Source organism: Loxodonta africana, chromosome 18 (genome assembly GCF_030014295.1).
Source record: "Loxodonta africana isolate mLoxAfr1 chromosome 18, mLoxAfr1.hap2, whole genome shotgun sequence".
In the NCBI taxonomy this organism is placed as follows: Eukaryota; Metazoa; Chordata; class Mammalia; order Proboscidea; family Elephantidae; genus Loxodonta; species Loxodonta africana.
In genome coordinates this window covers 24064644-24079452 of record NC_087359.1, presented here as the reverse complement: position 1 = coordinate 24079452, position 14809 = coordinate 24064644, and the positions used below count along the sequence as shown (strand labels likewise).

The 14809-nt window shown below is 37.8% G+C and overlaps 1 protein-coding gene across 3 annotated transcripts in view; it reads right to left on the bottom strand.

Moving 5' to 3' along the window:
* LOC100663640 (ABC-type organic anion transporter ABCA8) overlaps positions 1 to 14809 on the bottom strand; it is a 117355-nt gene that overhangs the window by 12145 nt on the left and 90401 nt on the right. For 2 of the 3 annotated variants that reach the window (XM_010596996.3, XM_023556955.2), the window contains 10 exons: positions 11169 to 11335; positions 10867 to 11000; positions 9977 to 10114; positions 8006 to 8113; positions 5706 to 5879; positions 5395 to 5508; positions 3657 to 3776; positions 2666 to 2728; positions 2123 to 2214; positions 498 to 618 (listed from right to left, as the gene is read on the bottom strand). In XM_010596996.3, the coding sequence (XP_010595298.1) occupies positions 498 to 618; positions 2123 to 2214; positions 2666 to 2728; positions 3657 to 3776; positions 5395 to 5508; positions 5706 to 5879; positions 8006 to 8113; positions 9977 to 10114; positions 10867 to 11000; positions 11169 to 11335 (1231 nt within the window). The remainder of the gene's footprint in view (positions 1 to 497; positions 619 to 2122; positions 2215 to 2665; positions 2729 to 3656; positions 3777 to 5394; positions 5509 to 5705; positions 5880 to 8005; positions 8114 to 9976; positions 10115 to 10866; positions 11001 to 11168; positions 11336 to 14809) is intronic. The other variant, XM_023556954.2, reaches the window with a different exon arrangement.

The window sequence follows — 14809 nt, the reverse complement described above, 5'->3', positions numbered from 1 at the left end:
TTATTTTAAAGGACTGTCATTTTCCTCTCCTACAAAGACAGTTACTCAGGAGCATATTATTTACACAACATGCCCAACTCCTCTCAACAAGAGCAAAGAGTCTTGGAAAAGTACTGAGTCATCCTCAAGGATAAAATGGCACATGCTGTGGACTGGACTTGATCCTGAATTTTGGACAGCTCACTTTGCTCAGTTTCTAAAATTCACAAGTTCTTTCTTGGCTTTTGCAATTTTAATTGTATTTTAAAAAAAAATTTATATATATATATATATTCCGCACCCCCCCCCCCCCCCGCCAAGGAAAACAGGTAGTTAACTTGACTTCTGATCTTCTCATTTAGATGTAAGGGTGGTGACTACCTTTTAAAATAAAGGAGGTCCTCATTTGTATAGACTAGAGAAACTCAAAATCATTTGAGAATTAGTCTGGTAGGCTGGCCACCATAATTGACAACATCTGCGTTATTTGGCGAAATGACAACATTTGTGTGTTTTACCTCATCAAAATTTGTAGAATTCAAAGCATTTGCTGTTCTCACTCTTTCCATCTGAACATCTTCATCCTCCCCTTCTGGGACTTCTGGATTTTGACACACGTCATTGCTTCTTGGAGAAATTCTAGAGTCAAAGCCATCCATTCATAATTAATTTTTGGTTTTCATCCTTGTAGCAAGAATATTGAATTCCTTCAATCGTATATTAAGTAGAGGGGATAATTAATAAATCATAATCTCCCTGCAATGCAGCAGTCCTCTCGTCCTTCATAATCTCCTTGTTCCTATCAGTACTACCTATCTATAGAAACATTCTAACATTCTTCTTCAATCTCATTTTGCAACTTAGTACATATTACCTGACAAATTTTTGTATCATAGCTTAATGAAGTAACTATTTTGATAATCATAGCTTTGACACTAACATGTCAGCATTATTGTGTTATTATAGAGAGGATGGGAACTCTGGTGGCATAGTGGTTAAGAGCTATGGCTGCTAATCAAAAGGTCGACAGTTTGAATCCACCAGCTGCTCCCTGGAAACTCCATGGGGCAGTTCTACTCTGTTCTACAGGGTTGCTATGGGTCAGAATCGACACCAACTTTTTTTTTTTTATATAGGGAGGATGGGCCAGGATAGTTGAAATCAGGGCTTTGCCAGAAGATACAAGTTAGCTAGTTGATCTCCTATTAAGCCTGATCATTTCTTTGGAATATGTGTGAGAATCACACTTTCACTCCATTCTGTCTGCTCCTTTACAGAGAGAATAATATTCATTCTAGGAATCCCTGGGTGGTGCCAATGGTTAACGCTCTGAGCTGCTAACCAAAAGGCTGGAGGTTCAAGTCCACCCAGAGATGCCTTAGAAGAAAGGCCTGGTGATCTACTGCCAAAAACTCAGCCATTGAGAACCCAGTGGAACATAGTTCTATTCTGACACACATGGGGTCACCATGAGTAAGAATCAACTAGGTGGCAGTGGGTTTGTTTTTTGGCTTTAATACCAGGGCTAGTCCATGATCTATCAGCTAGGATTCTCACTTCCTCAGGAAAACAAGCACATTTTTTTTTTTTTAATTTTGCCTCTTGCTCATTCTATTTCTCCTTCCTGGATTGGCAGTATTCCTCCAATTGCCAGTCTACTTAAATTGATTGCTGTTTAAACTGAACCTGCCCCACAGAACTTTCCCTTGTGCTGACCACATATAGTGTCAATCCAAAACCAAAATCAAACACACTGCCATCGAGTTGATTCCAACTCATAGCGACCTTATAGGACAGAGTAGAACTGCCCCATAGAGTTTCCAAGGAGCGCCTGGTGGACTCGAACTGCCTACCTTCTGGTTAGCAGCTGCAGCACTTAACCACTACACCACCAGGGTTTCCATAGTGTCAACAGAACCCTTCATTTTCAAAGTTTTAGGTGTGTTAGTTCCTCCACTAGATTGTAATCTTCCTTGGTTTTGGTGCCTGGATCTCTACTGTTTGTCTTGACACAATAGTTCCTCTTCCAGCCTATTCTAGTATGTAGCACCTCTTTGCAAATACATTGGTTTCTGCATGAGGAAATATTTTTTAATACTGATCAATGAAATAAAAGACAGAATCCAGTTTGATTTCTCCCAACCTAAAGACGGGATCCTTTCTCATTGTTCTCTTTCCAAACTTCCATTCCAGACATCGCAGAATAAAAACAAAGATGATAAAATGAAGGAAAGGCTAGGGATAAAGAGAGAGATGCACTCTTAGAAACACCAAAAGATCATTGTTTCGACATCGTAGATGAATTAGGAATATCTGGTCTTCTACAAAGATACATTTGGCAAAATCATTACAAAATGTCTGAGAATCTATCTGGTAAATTATGAAACTATCAAATTCATTTTCAAAATTGTTTACAGAAACGACTGGAAACCAATATAATTATGTGATAGTGTTACTTTGTGTCATTTTCTCTAATGGTTGTACAGAGTTTGTAAAATTTGGGAAGCATATTATCCGGTCAGTGGATCTTCATAAAAAGTTTGTTCCAGATTTTACAGCTTATATCTCCATGAGCTACAGATATCTATACTCCCACTTTAATAAAAATTTCACAGTGCATATAGGAATTAAAATTACTGAGTACAGTAAAAAACACAATAATTTTAAAATGATAACATGTGCTTACGATTAGGAATACCAGGAATGCGCCTACAGCACCTTTTTCACTAAACATAGCAAACATGAAAAGCTGCAAAAGGAAACACAGTGGTTAAATGTAAAGTTTTCTAATTCATGAATTTTATCCAAATAAATGTGATTTGGTGCATTGAATAGTCCTTCTGACATCCTTCCTGCTTTTACCATGCATATCTGGTAACTGTCAGTCCCAAAATGTGGAGGGAAGAGCTGTCTTCTCTCTCCCTATGGCTATGAGCCACTGTGCTGTTATTTGAAGCAATAGGATTTAGGGATTATTCATCACCAGGTGAGAAAATCCTGGGGTTCTTGCTGGCACAACCCCAAACAGTGAGGGAGACAAGACTTATCCTCTGCACACAGAGCTTCACACATTGTTTGTATCCATTGCTCCCCTTTGTGGTGTCATTTCTTTTATTTTCCCTTCCCCATAGATAACTCTTCACTCAGAAATAGATGATCTTAGCTTGGGGTTCATGGAAAAGAATTCTCATGAGTACTTTTCTGAGGAGAGAGATGGTCCATAGTTGTCACCAGATTCTCAAAGGGAGGTTCTCTTACCCAGAAAACCTCTTATTCCTTTTGGGGAAAATTACAGATGTTATACATGTATTGTACCTTCCTTCTTTTTGTAGAAATATAGGTTTCAGTAGGCTAGAAAAAATGGGGTGCTTTTCTAGAACCCTGAAACTGCAAAGATAAGGAGCATTCATTTTCTTCCTTCTAAAGCTGAGAAATGCCCAGGCGTATATAAATCCCAGAATGAGTGTAAACACAGTTCTATTTCCCACCACCTATATATTAACAAGGGCCAGACATCTGATTACAGGTCAACAGGAGCACATCTGGGAGAAAACCAATCACGGGGAACCTTCAAGCGACATGCATGTTCAGCATGTTGTAGAGTCCCAACACTAAGCAAAGCTTTCACAACTGACTACGAATTCCAGGTCACAGAGACAGAAGGTGGCATTACTTACACGAAAAGATAAGAACATACAGCCAATCAGTGTGGCAGGTGGAATTAAAAAGGTTATGCAAAGTAGTGCACTAGTTCCACTGATTTCTAACAGAAATCCAGTCACAGAGAATATGGTGATCTAAAGAAAACACAAGTCTGCATGTTAATCACTCTGAATTCAATGTCTGTTGTCTCAAATTGTGATGGCTTTTCTTGGAGATATTCCTAATTTCAACTCCAACCTCATAAACTAAGCTGAAATCAATGTCTCCACTAACATTTTCTCTTAGTGGCTTAGCCAAATTCCTTTTGCCTAGAGCATCATGAATGAGACATCCCTGGATATACCTAGGATCTGATATATAGAATATTTTAATTACAGAAGTGAAATAAAAGTTGTCTTTGGAGCTAAAATTCAGAATAGTAGATAAGCAGTAGTCATAGAGAAAAAAAAACCTTAAAATTGATCTGAAACAGAAACAGAAAAAACAAACAATGAAAGGAGACTTTTGTTAACTATACCAATAGAGAAATATAAGCATTTAACAACTTAGAGTGGCTTAGATAGAAGTACCAAAATACAAAATTCAAGGATAGGAGAATGAAGCCTCATGCTTTCTCTTCTAAATCCCTTCAAAGACTCCCTAAAAGTTTTTATACTTCTTTCTCTGTATTTCAAACCATCACTTTCATAACTGTCAGAGAACTCTTCCTAAGAGTGTACCTCTGATTGTATTTCTCTTGCACACCAAAAGCTTCCATGACATCCATAGCCTATAGAATAAATTCTTGGGTAGATCATTTATCATTTAAGGCCATTCCTGATTCCAACCTTTATTTTCACTGTAACTAGGACCACATCCAGACAGCATCTTGTATTCCAGCCTGATCCAACTAGACAATTACCAGTTTCTAGGATAGGGATTTTCTTTCCTCCTGAATTTTTGTTCATTCATGATTTCCTGTTTGCACCATCAATCTTCTCTAGCTGTTGAAAACTTATTCTTCCTCAGGTTTCACCTCCTAAAAGAAATCTTGTCTACTCCATTTCTAGAAATTAATCTCTCCCTTTTCTGGTTTTCCCTTTTTACTACTCAGCTATACTCAATTTAAATGTGGAAATACCCCAATGAATAATCTTTTCCTTATCACTCTTTACTTATCAGTTTACTTCCAGAGAGTTCTGTCAGGGTTGAAACTGTCTATATAATATTGCTTCTCCATTATCAGTCTTAGTTTGCAGCACATTGTGGAAGTCAACCAATGTTTATCAAATTAATAATTTACTTTTTGGCATCCTGAAGTCACAGGGAATTAGAAGAGACACTCATGAATTATGCATATTTTTCCTCTCAACTTTAGACAGCTTTTGGCTTTACAGAATTAATTCTTAGTAGGGAGTTTGGAGAAGTAGTTCCTAATTTTAACTTTGCTGCTAACAGAATTTGTATTCACATGTCTGTTTATGGGCTTTGGGCTTTTTTTTTTTCCATTAAAGGTATAGATGGTCCCCGTGCTTCCTTCTAGTTCAATATTTTATGGTTTTACAGGTAATTTGGCCAGTTTTAAAGAACACAAAAATGGAAACAGGAAGAGGAAAAGGTGCAAATTTTTAAAGAGATTCATATATGATACAACCTTAAAATATCTTAGGCTGTAATATTAATATAGCATTCTACCTAGAGTAAAATTTAAAGAACTCGCTCAGAATTGTATATTAAATATATAAAATGAATGGTCACAAGAAACATACTTACAATATGGAAGCAAAAGGCCCAAATCCCACTATTTTTTCTCCCATTTCGAGAAATGAATGAAATTACGTATGTCAGAAAGATAAGTGATGTGGCATAACCAATAGCACATGGTATCTGAAATCAACAGGAATGCTAAGTTTAAAGACAAATACAATCTAGGAAAACATTTAGGATCCAAAACATTGTCACAGCACAGGATTTTATAGTTTTAGTGTATGACAATTTAAATATCAATGAAAAAAGTTTGCATTGTTGAAAATTCTCTAATTAAATCATACAATGATATTTGTTCTTTGACTGTTGTCACTTACTTGCATAATCTTATTTACAATTTTAAATATAGTCTCTTCAGAGCTTAAAATGTAGTCCATTAAATACATAAAAAGGAACATCAAGCAGTACAATGGAACATCCACCAGTGCCTGCCCAAACCAGTAAGAGGAAGGGAAGAGCCCGGATATCCGTAGCTGAGACCGGACTTTGTTCTGATTAGGAGACAGAAAAGATAGAAAGTGGTATTTCAACTTGAGGTTTAAGAAAATGTAGATTATGTAAGAAAATACTCAAATAAAATCTTCATTTGTCATAATTCTGCACCATGTCTACAAATGTCATCCAGGGCAGTTCCAAACATAAATTTTCAGTTGGCTTTTTTAATTAATGACAGCGATGCTCCTCATACATCTGGTACAGAAAGAAGACCTCAGAGTAATTGAGGCGTAAACACTGAAGTAAACAAAACAGTGACTTAATGACTTATGGGGGGGAGGGGAGGCAGAGTACAGATATATCCATCTAAGCAAATAACTTCACATCGCAGAGTGAATCTGTATTGACTCCACACTGAGGACTGCCCTACAACTAGCGGATTAACCAGTAAGCATAGTATGCACTGGATTACGGTAAGCAAGGTACGGAGGGGCTTAATTGTGTTTACTTACTAATCTGTAGTGCACAGTTTCACATGGGTTTCACATACCTTTGATGAAATTTTGCACTACAGAATAGTTGTTAGGTGCTGTTGAGTCAGTTTCAACTCACAGAGACCCCATGGAAAACAGAAAAAAACACTGCCCAGTCCTGCACCATCCTCATAATTGTTGTTATGTTGGAGCCCACTGTTGCAGCCACTGTGTCAATCCATCTCATTGAGGGTCTTCCTCTTTTTCGCTGACCCTCTACCCTACCAAGCATGATGTCCTTTTTCAGGGACTGGTCCCTCCTGATAACATGTCCACAGTAAATGAGATGAAGTCTTGCCATCTTCCCTTCTAAGGATTAGTTACTTATAGATTAGCAAGTAAGCACAATTAAACCCATGTGTACCTTGCTTGTTGGGTAATCTGTCCTTGGATGTGAACCTGTTGGGGTGTCTACCAAATAGCAGCCCCGGTGGCACAATGGTTAAGTAGCTTGGCTGCTAACCAAAAGGTCAGAAGTTCAAACCCACCAGTGGCTCTGAGGAACAGAAGACCTGGCAATCTGCTCCTGTAAAGATTACAGCCTTGAAAACCCTATGGGGGGCAGTTTTACTTTGCCCTATAGGGTCGCTATGAGTCCTGATGGACTGGAAGGCACACAACAATAATACACTGCCAAATATACAGGTATTCACTGAGAACTTTCCCCACTTCTCATGGAACATCTCCCAGCCCTGTGGAGATCTGGAAATTGTTCATCTTACAGCTTCCAAATTGTTCTTTGGCTGGCCTCACCCTATATGTGCTTAGCTTAATATTCACCATTAGACTCTGTGAGACTCCGAGGCAGATTTCTATAGAACACTCCTATCCGATATTCTATCATGTAAATTTTAGCCACCTCAGTTGTCCTAAACCCTGAGCTCTGTATTCTCAATTCAGGAAAACAAAGTGCTCACTTTGAACTTCCCCTCTTTGCACTGTGGTCCAGAACATGCCCCTAGAAAGACAGAGATATAATGGGGTCCACACGATGTCTTTCCTTTCTCTATATGATCATAGTCCTCTATTGCCCATTGTCAAATATCCAATATTCTGTCCATTTTCCTGGTTATTTGTCATGAAAGACCAAGTCAGGCTGTAGTTTCTTCATCATGGCTAGAAGCTAAATTCCTATCTCTCTACCTAAATCTCTCTCTATATTTTTTCCTTTATTTTATATACATATCATATTATTATAGATAAAATAATATATGCATAAAATATAATATGTATAAATAATATGTATAGAAAATAAAATATTTCCCTTTTATTATATATAAATATATATATATATATAAAATATACACACACATATATATATTTCCATGTTTCTTTTTGTTTTTATAGCTTGGATTTTATTTATGAATTGGCCGCTCAATATGTAAACATGTATAAGTATCCTGTTGAAAAATGCTATAATTATGTTGCCATAAGCTTCTAATTGGAAACCCTGGTGGGGTAGTGGTTAAGTGCTATGGCTGCTAACCAAAGGGTCAGCAGTTCAAATCCACCAGGCACTCCTTGGAAACTCTATGGGGCAGTTCTACTCTGCCCTATAGGGTCGCTGTGAGTCGGAATCGACTCAACGGCACTGGGTTTCTGGGAAGCTTCTAATTATACCAAAGGAAATTCCAATTACTCACTATTACCTTATAATCTTCAATGCTGCTCATGGCAATATAAGGAGAACAGCTGGCTGCCAAAATCAGCCAGAACATGGTAAGGCTTAGGAATTCAAAGGGGTTACTCTCTTCTTCCTGAAATTGCAAATAATACAATGAGTTGAACAAACAAATTCAAAATTAATTTTCTGGAGCACATTTTTAAAAAATACTAAACTGATTGTAGGTAATTCTGCTTTAGGCCCTTTTTGAGATTCCCAAACTTTTCCATTGTCCACCCAGTTTTGAAGCTTGACTTTTGGCTTCACACTCAAATATATGGGTAAGGAAACTGATTCAGAGGCGGCGAATGAATTGATAAAATTACACAGAAATTTATGAAGTAAAAGCAAGATCTCTTATTTTCTTGCCTTAGGATTCTAAAATTTATCCTGGTGCTAAATAATACTCCACAGTTAACATATTCAATTGATCTTGAGTTATTTCAAATATGAGTGTTTGACTCAAAAATTGTATAGGGTATTTTATGGGAAAATAAGTTGTCTCTTTAAATATACCATGAGACCAGATAAATACTGGTTTGAGGATTCAAAAATAGAGATGAAGTATTAGAAAGGAGAGTGAAAAGTCCAAGAAAAACTTTTGCTCTTAGTTGCATGTATTGCTGTTCATGGTTTTAATAATCTTCGGGGACAGAAGATTCACAAACTGTCTTGAAAGCCAGAACCCATGTTACTATCATGATTCATAGAGCTGTTGTTTAATTAAGTATATTATTGAAGAATGTCATAGCTAGAGGCTGGTGGTCTTCGTCTTAGCCATTAGAAAGACACTTGTTAACTACAGAATGGTGAGATAGAAGATTATTGTCAGAATCCTTCCAGAACACGCTTCAAGTTGGGTGGGTTCAATGTTGTTGTTGCTGGGTACCATTGAGTCAGTTCTGACTCATAGTGACCCTGTGTAAAACAGAAGGAAACACTGCCCAGTCCTGCGCCATCCTCACAATCATTGTTCTGCTTGAGCCCATTGTTGAAGCCACTGTGTCAAACCATCTCATTGAGGGTCTTCCTCTTTTTCACTGACCTGCTACTTTATTAAGCATGAGGAACATGGTCCCTCCTGATAACATGTCTAAAGTATATGAGATGAAGTCTTGCCATCCTTGCTTCTAATGAGCATTCTGGCTGTACTTCTTCCAGGACAGATTTATTCACTCTTCTGGCAGCCCATGGTATATTCAATGTTTTTTGCCAACGCCATAATTCAAAGGCATCAATTCTTCGGTTTTCCTCATTCACTTTCCAGCTTTCACATGAATTTGAGGTGACTGAAAACACCATGGCTTGTGTCAAGCACAGCTTAGTCCTCAGAGTGACATCTTTGCTTTTTAACACTTTAAAGAGCTCTTTTGCAACAGATTTGCCCAATGCAATGGATCTTTTGATTTCTTGACCTCTGCTTCCATGGGCATTGATGGTGGATCCAAGTAAAATGAAATCCTTGATGACTTCAATATTTTCTCCGTTTATCATTATGTGGGTTCAGTACTCAGTAGCAAATCCATTGACTTTGGGCAGGACAGAAACAAGGTCTGAAACTACTGAAAATTCTTACGTTTGTGGCAACAAGCAGGTAAATCCCAACAGAGAATATCTAGCTACATATTTTTATACTCTTCACGCTTATCACAGATACGTAGTGTACCAACCATGTGCTAGTCACAGTGCTCTGTAATTCCACTTTTGTTGTCTCATGTGCTGTTGAAAAATGTTTTGTTACTTCTATTTTGCTCCTAATATGTAGTTAAATATTCAAGCCCTGAAAAATATAATGTATGGATTTTCTAAACCCACAGAGTTAGCCTGAATCCCAATGTTAATTTTTTATGTAGTGGTTTACTCAATAAGATAAAAGTTGTCCCTTAAAAGGGACAACTGGGGAATTCCCAATTAAGTAGAGTCTATTTTTTTTTTTTTTATAAGATTATATACTTACCCCCCAAAATGTGCTTCTGTCAGTTTGGATATGTGCTGATGGTTTAAACATTCCAAGTAGCCCATTACTAACAATATCCATAAGAACTGGGAAACAATTCAATCTTTTGGCATTGCAAGCTAATGAAAAGTGGTACTTCTAAGACATAAAAAGAAAAATGTAAATTGTCAAAAATATTAATTTTTTTCAAAATCAGTCAAAAATCTACATTTTAATTTAAAAAATCATGATTTTAAAATGGTATCAAATAATTAAAACAAAACATGTATATAGGCTATGTCTGATTTTCAGGACCACCAGCTATCTAGCCTAAGGCTTCACAAAGCCAGGTGTTGAATGTTTATTATTTAAGAACAAAACATAAGCTTCAGAATATGTGTATTATAAAATCCTTGAGGAAATATAAATCCTTTAGACTTAAATACGCACTTGGCAGTGGATATTAAATATGCACTTGGCAGTGGATATTGCATAGTATATATTTTACTAATACATACTGTTTGTGTTGGTAGCCAATGATTGATACATAAATTAATTTTAATTACTTATTACACCAACAAATATGATTTATGAAGTAATAAATTTAAAAAGTTTTTTTTTTTTCATTTTTGTGTCTTCAGTTGGAGACCTAAATATATTGATATTATTTTCAAATAGCCTTCTTCACCTTTGGGAAAATCACCTGGTAGTGCAATGGTTAAGTACTTGGCTATTAACTGAAATGTCAGTGGCTCAAACTCATGAGCCATTCCACAAGAGAAAAGACCTGGCAATCTCCTCCCATAAAAATTACAGTTTAGGAAATCCTATGGAGCAGTTCTACTCAGTCATGTAGAGTTGCTATGAGTCCGAATTGATTCAACGGCACACAACAACAGAGTCCATCTTACCTTTTTATTGCTAGACACTATGATGGCTCCATTATAAGATGGGTCATCCGTGCCATTTCTAGTTCCAAATGCATCCACCTCCAGAGCTATGTTCTGGCGTTCCACAGGATACATAAAGTCATCAATGCTTGCCCCTATTTCCGATACATAGTTAAATACGTTAAATATCACAAAACTAAGAAAATTAATGTCAAGTTGTATAGTAAAATTAAATTTCCTAACACAAGAAGGGCTATTTGTTTTTAAACTAACTCTTTGTACAGTAAGTGTGTTTGGAAAAAGAGTGTTTTCCACATTATCACCTGTTTTATTGATGATCAGTAAGCGAGTGAGGGGGTCATGTGGTTGTTGTCCAGGAGCCAGAAAGTACATATGAGGAGAAAGTTCCCAAGTGTAACTTTTTTGATATATTTTTGTGATGATATATTCCAAAAGAAGAGGAGAAAATCCAACCACTACAATCAATAGCCTACATGGAAGAAAACTGATAATGTTAATCTGTAGCCATTTCACAATCTTTTAAAAATGTCTGAGCAGATTATAATTTAATAAGATCAAGAAATTATGAAAATTAAACATATATAGATCTCTGTCTCAATTCTTGCTTTTTTTTTTGGTCTTTTTGTATCTCTCAGGTGATAAGATGTAGATTTATTATCTTTCATTCATTTCTGTCTGGCCAATGGATATCATACAATTTTACGGGAGATGTCTCCTTTAGCTGTATGTACAAATTCTGCACCTCTTCTGGGCTTCCAGTGTACTGCTCTCCTTTTTTTGTGGTCAGTCCATCAACGTTTATTCTAATTTTTTCACTTCTACTCTTCTCACAGTACCTATTTCTATTACACACCCCACAATTTCCTTAGTCTTTCAGTCTAAAAATTTTTACTGTTTTTCACTGTTTCTTCTTCCCTATTCCACCTTTCAGCAGCTCGAAAAATCTTACCTGCTATGCCCTCAGAAAACCTAGTGGTGTAGTGGTTAAATGCTATGGCTGCTAACCAAGAGGTTGGCAATTCGAATCCGCCAGGTGCTCTTTGGCAACTCTATGGGGCAGTTCTACTCTGTCCTATAGGGTTGCTATGAGTCAGAATTGACCTGACAGCAGCGGGTTTGGTTTGGGTTTATTATACCTTCATTGTATTTATTGCTTCAAAATCTTTCTGCAAGTCCTAATTTTATAATTTTTCATCTTGTCCGACTTCTTATTAAATGACTGGCAACCGTCCATTCTTTAATCTCTCAAGGATCCTTTATACGGTATTGCCAGATTAATATTAAAGATTTTTATTTAGTCATGCTAATCTCTGTCTCATCTTTTGAGTGCCTTCCAACCTGGGGGGCTCATCTTGCAACACTATATTAGACAATGTTCCGCTGCTATTCATAAGGTTTTCCCTGGCTAATGTTTTTCAGAAGTGGATTGCCGGGTCCTTCTTCCTAGTCTGTCTTAGTCTGAAAGCTCAGCTGAAACCTGTCTTCCATGGGTGACCCTGCTGGTATCTGAATACCAGTGGCATAGCTTCCAGCATCACAGCAACACACAAGCCCCCACAGTATGACAAACTGACAGACATGTCAAGCAGGTAAAGCAAAAGGAAGAAATGATGAAGTAAACGAACTGAACAGAAGATTTCAAAGGGTGTCTCGAGAAGACAAAGTATTATAATGACATGTGAAAAGAGCTGGAGATGGAAAACCAGAAGGGAAGAACATGCTCAGTGTTTCTCAAGCTGAAAGAACTGAAGAAAAAATTCAAGCCTCGAGTTGCAATAGTGAAAGATTCTATGAGGAAAATATTAAATGACGCAAAAGAAGATGGAAGGAATACACAGAGTCATTATACCAAAAAGAATTAGTCGATGTTCAAGCATTTCAAGAGGTGGCATATGATCAGGAACTGATGGTACTGAAGGAAGAAGTCCAAGCTTCTCTGAAGGCATTGGCGAAAAACAAGGCTCCAGGAATTGATGGAATATCGATTGAGATGTTTCAACAAACAGATGCAGCACTAGAGATGCTCACTCGTCTATGCCAAGAAATATGGAAGGCAGCTTCCTGGCCAACTGACTGGAAGAGATCCATATTTATGCCTATTCCCAAGAGGGGTGATCCAACTGAATGTGGAAATTATTGAACAATATCATTAACATCACATGCAAGCGAAATTTTGCAGAAGATCATTCAAAAACGGCTGCAGCAGTGTATTGACAGGGAACTGCCAGAAATTCAGGCCAGTTTCAGAAGAGGACGTGGAATCAAGGATATCATTGCTGATGTCAGATGGATCCTGGGTGAAAGCAGAGAATACCAGAAGGATGTTTACCTGTGTTTTATTGACTATGCAAAGGCATTCGACTGTGTGGATCATAACAATTATGGATAACACTGCAAAGAATGGGAATTCCAGAACACTTAATTGTGCTCATGAAGAACCTTTACATAGATCAAGAGGCAGTTGTTTGGACAGGACAAGGGGATACTGATTGGTTTAAAGTCAGGAAAGGTGTGCGTCAGGGTTGTATTCTTTCACCATACCTGTTCAATCTGTATGCTGAGCAAATAATCCGAGAAGCTGGACTATATGAAGAAGAACGGGGCATCGGGATTGGAGGAAGACTCATTAACAACCTGCATTATGCAGATGACACAGCCTTGCTTACTGAAAGTGAAGAAGACTAATAAAGATCAGAGTCCACAGCCTTCAGTATGGATGGTACCTCAACATAAAGGAAACAAAAATCCTCATGACTGGACCAATGAGCAACATCATGATAAACAGAGAAAAGACTGAAGTTGTCAAGGATTTCATTTTTACTTGGATCCACAATCAATAGCCATGGAAGCAGCAGTCAAGAAATTGAAAGATGCATTGCATTGGGTAAACCTGCTTGCTGCAAAGGACCTCTTTAAAGTGTTGAAGAGCAAAGATGTCACCTTGAAGACTAAGGTGCACCTGACCCAGCCATGGTATTTTCAATCACATGTATGTGAAAGCTGGACAATGAATAAGGAAGAGCGAAGAAGAATTGATGCCTTTGAATTGTGGTGTTGGCGAAGAATATTGAGTATACCATGGACTGCGAAAAGAATGAACAGGTCTGTCTTAGAAGAAGTACAGCCAGAATGCTCCTTAGAGGCAAGGATGGTGAGACTGCATCTTACATACTTTGGACATGTTGTCAGGAGGGATCAGTCCCTAGAGAAGGACATTATGCTTGACAGAGTACAGGGTCAGTGGAAAAGAGGAAGACCCTCAGCAAGGTGGATTGACACAGTCGCTGCAGCAAAAAGCTCAAGCATAACAACGATTGTAAGGATGGCGCAGGACCAGACAGTGTTTCGTTCTGTTGTGCATAGGGTCGCTATGAGTCAGAGCCAACTCAACAGCACCTAACAACAACAACAACCTCTGTCTGAAGAAGCCCTGGTGGCACAGTGGTTAAGCATTCAGCTGCTACCTGAAGTTGGCAGCTTGAACCCACCAGCCTCTCTGTGGGATAAAGATGTGGCAGCCTGCTTCTGTAAAGATTTACAGCATTGGAAACCCTATGGGACAGTTCTACCCTGTCCTACGGGCTCACTATGAGTTGGAATCAACTTGATAGTAATGGGTTAATCTGTCTCATAAATTATCAATGAAGTGTCATTACTTATTCATTTAGGAAGCATCTGTTGAGATGCTATTATGTGCCAGGACTCCTATCTATTTGATCCTTAGACACAATATTGATTGACGAGGTACTGATTGGCAGCCAAGGTACAATGGACACCAGGATATTTATGTGAGGTAAACTGGTTTTTGGGAGCAGAGATGATGTCTAGTATGCACATAGTAGGGATGGAGAGTGAGCTACCTTCACTTGGGAGGAAAGGAATGAAGTAGTCAGGATACCTAGAGAAGATCCAGTAGGACAACAATGGGAGAAGCAGAACATTC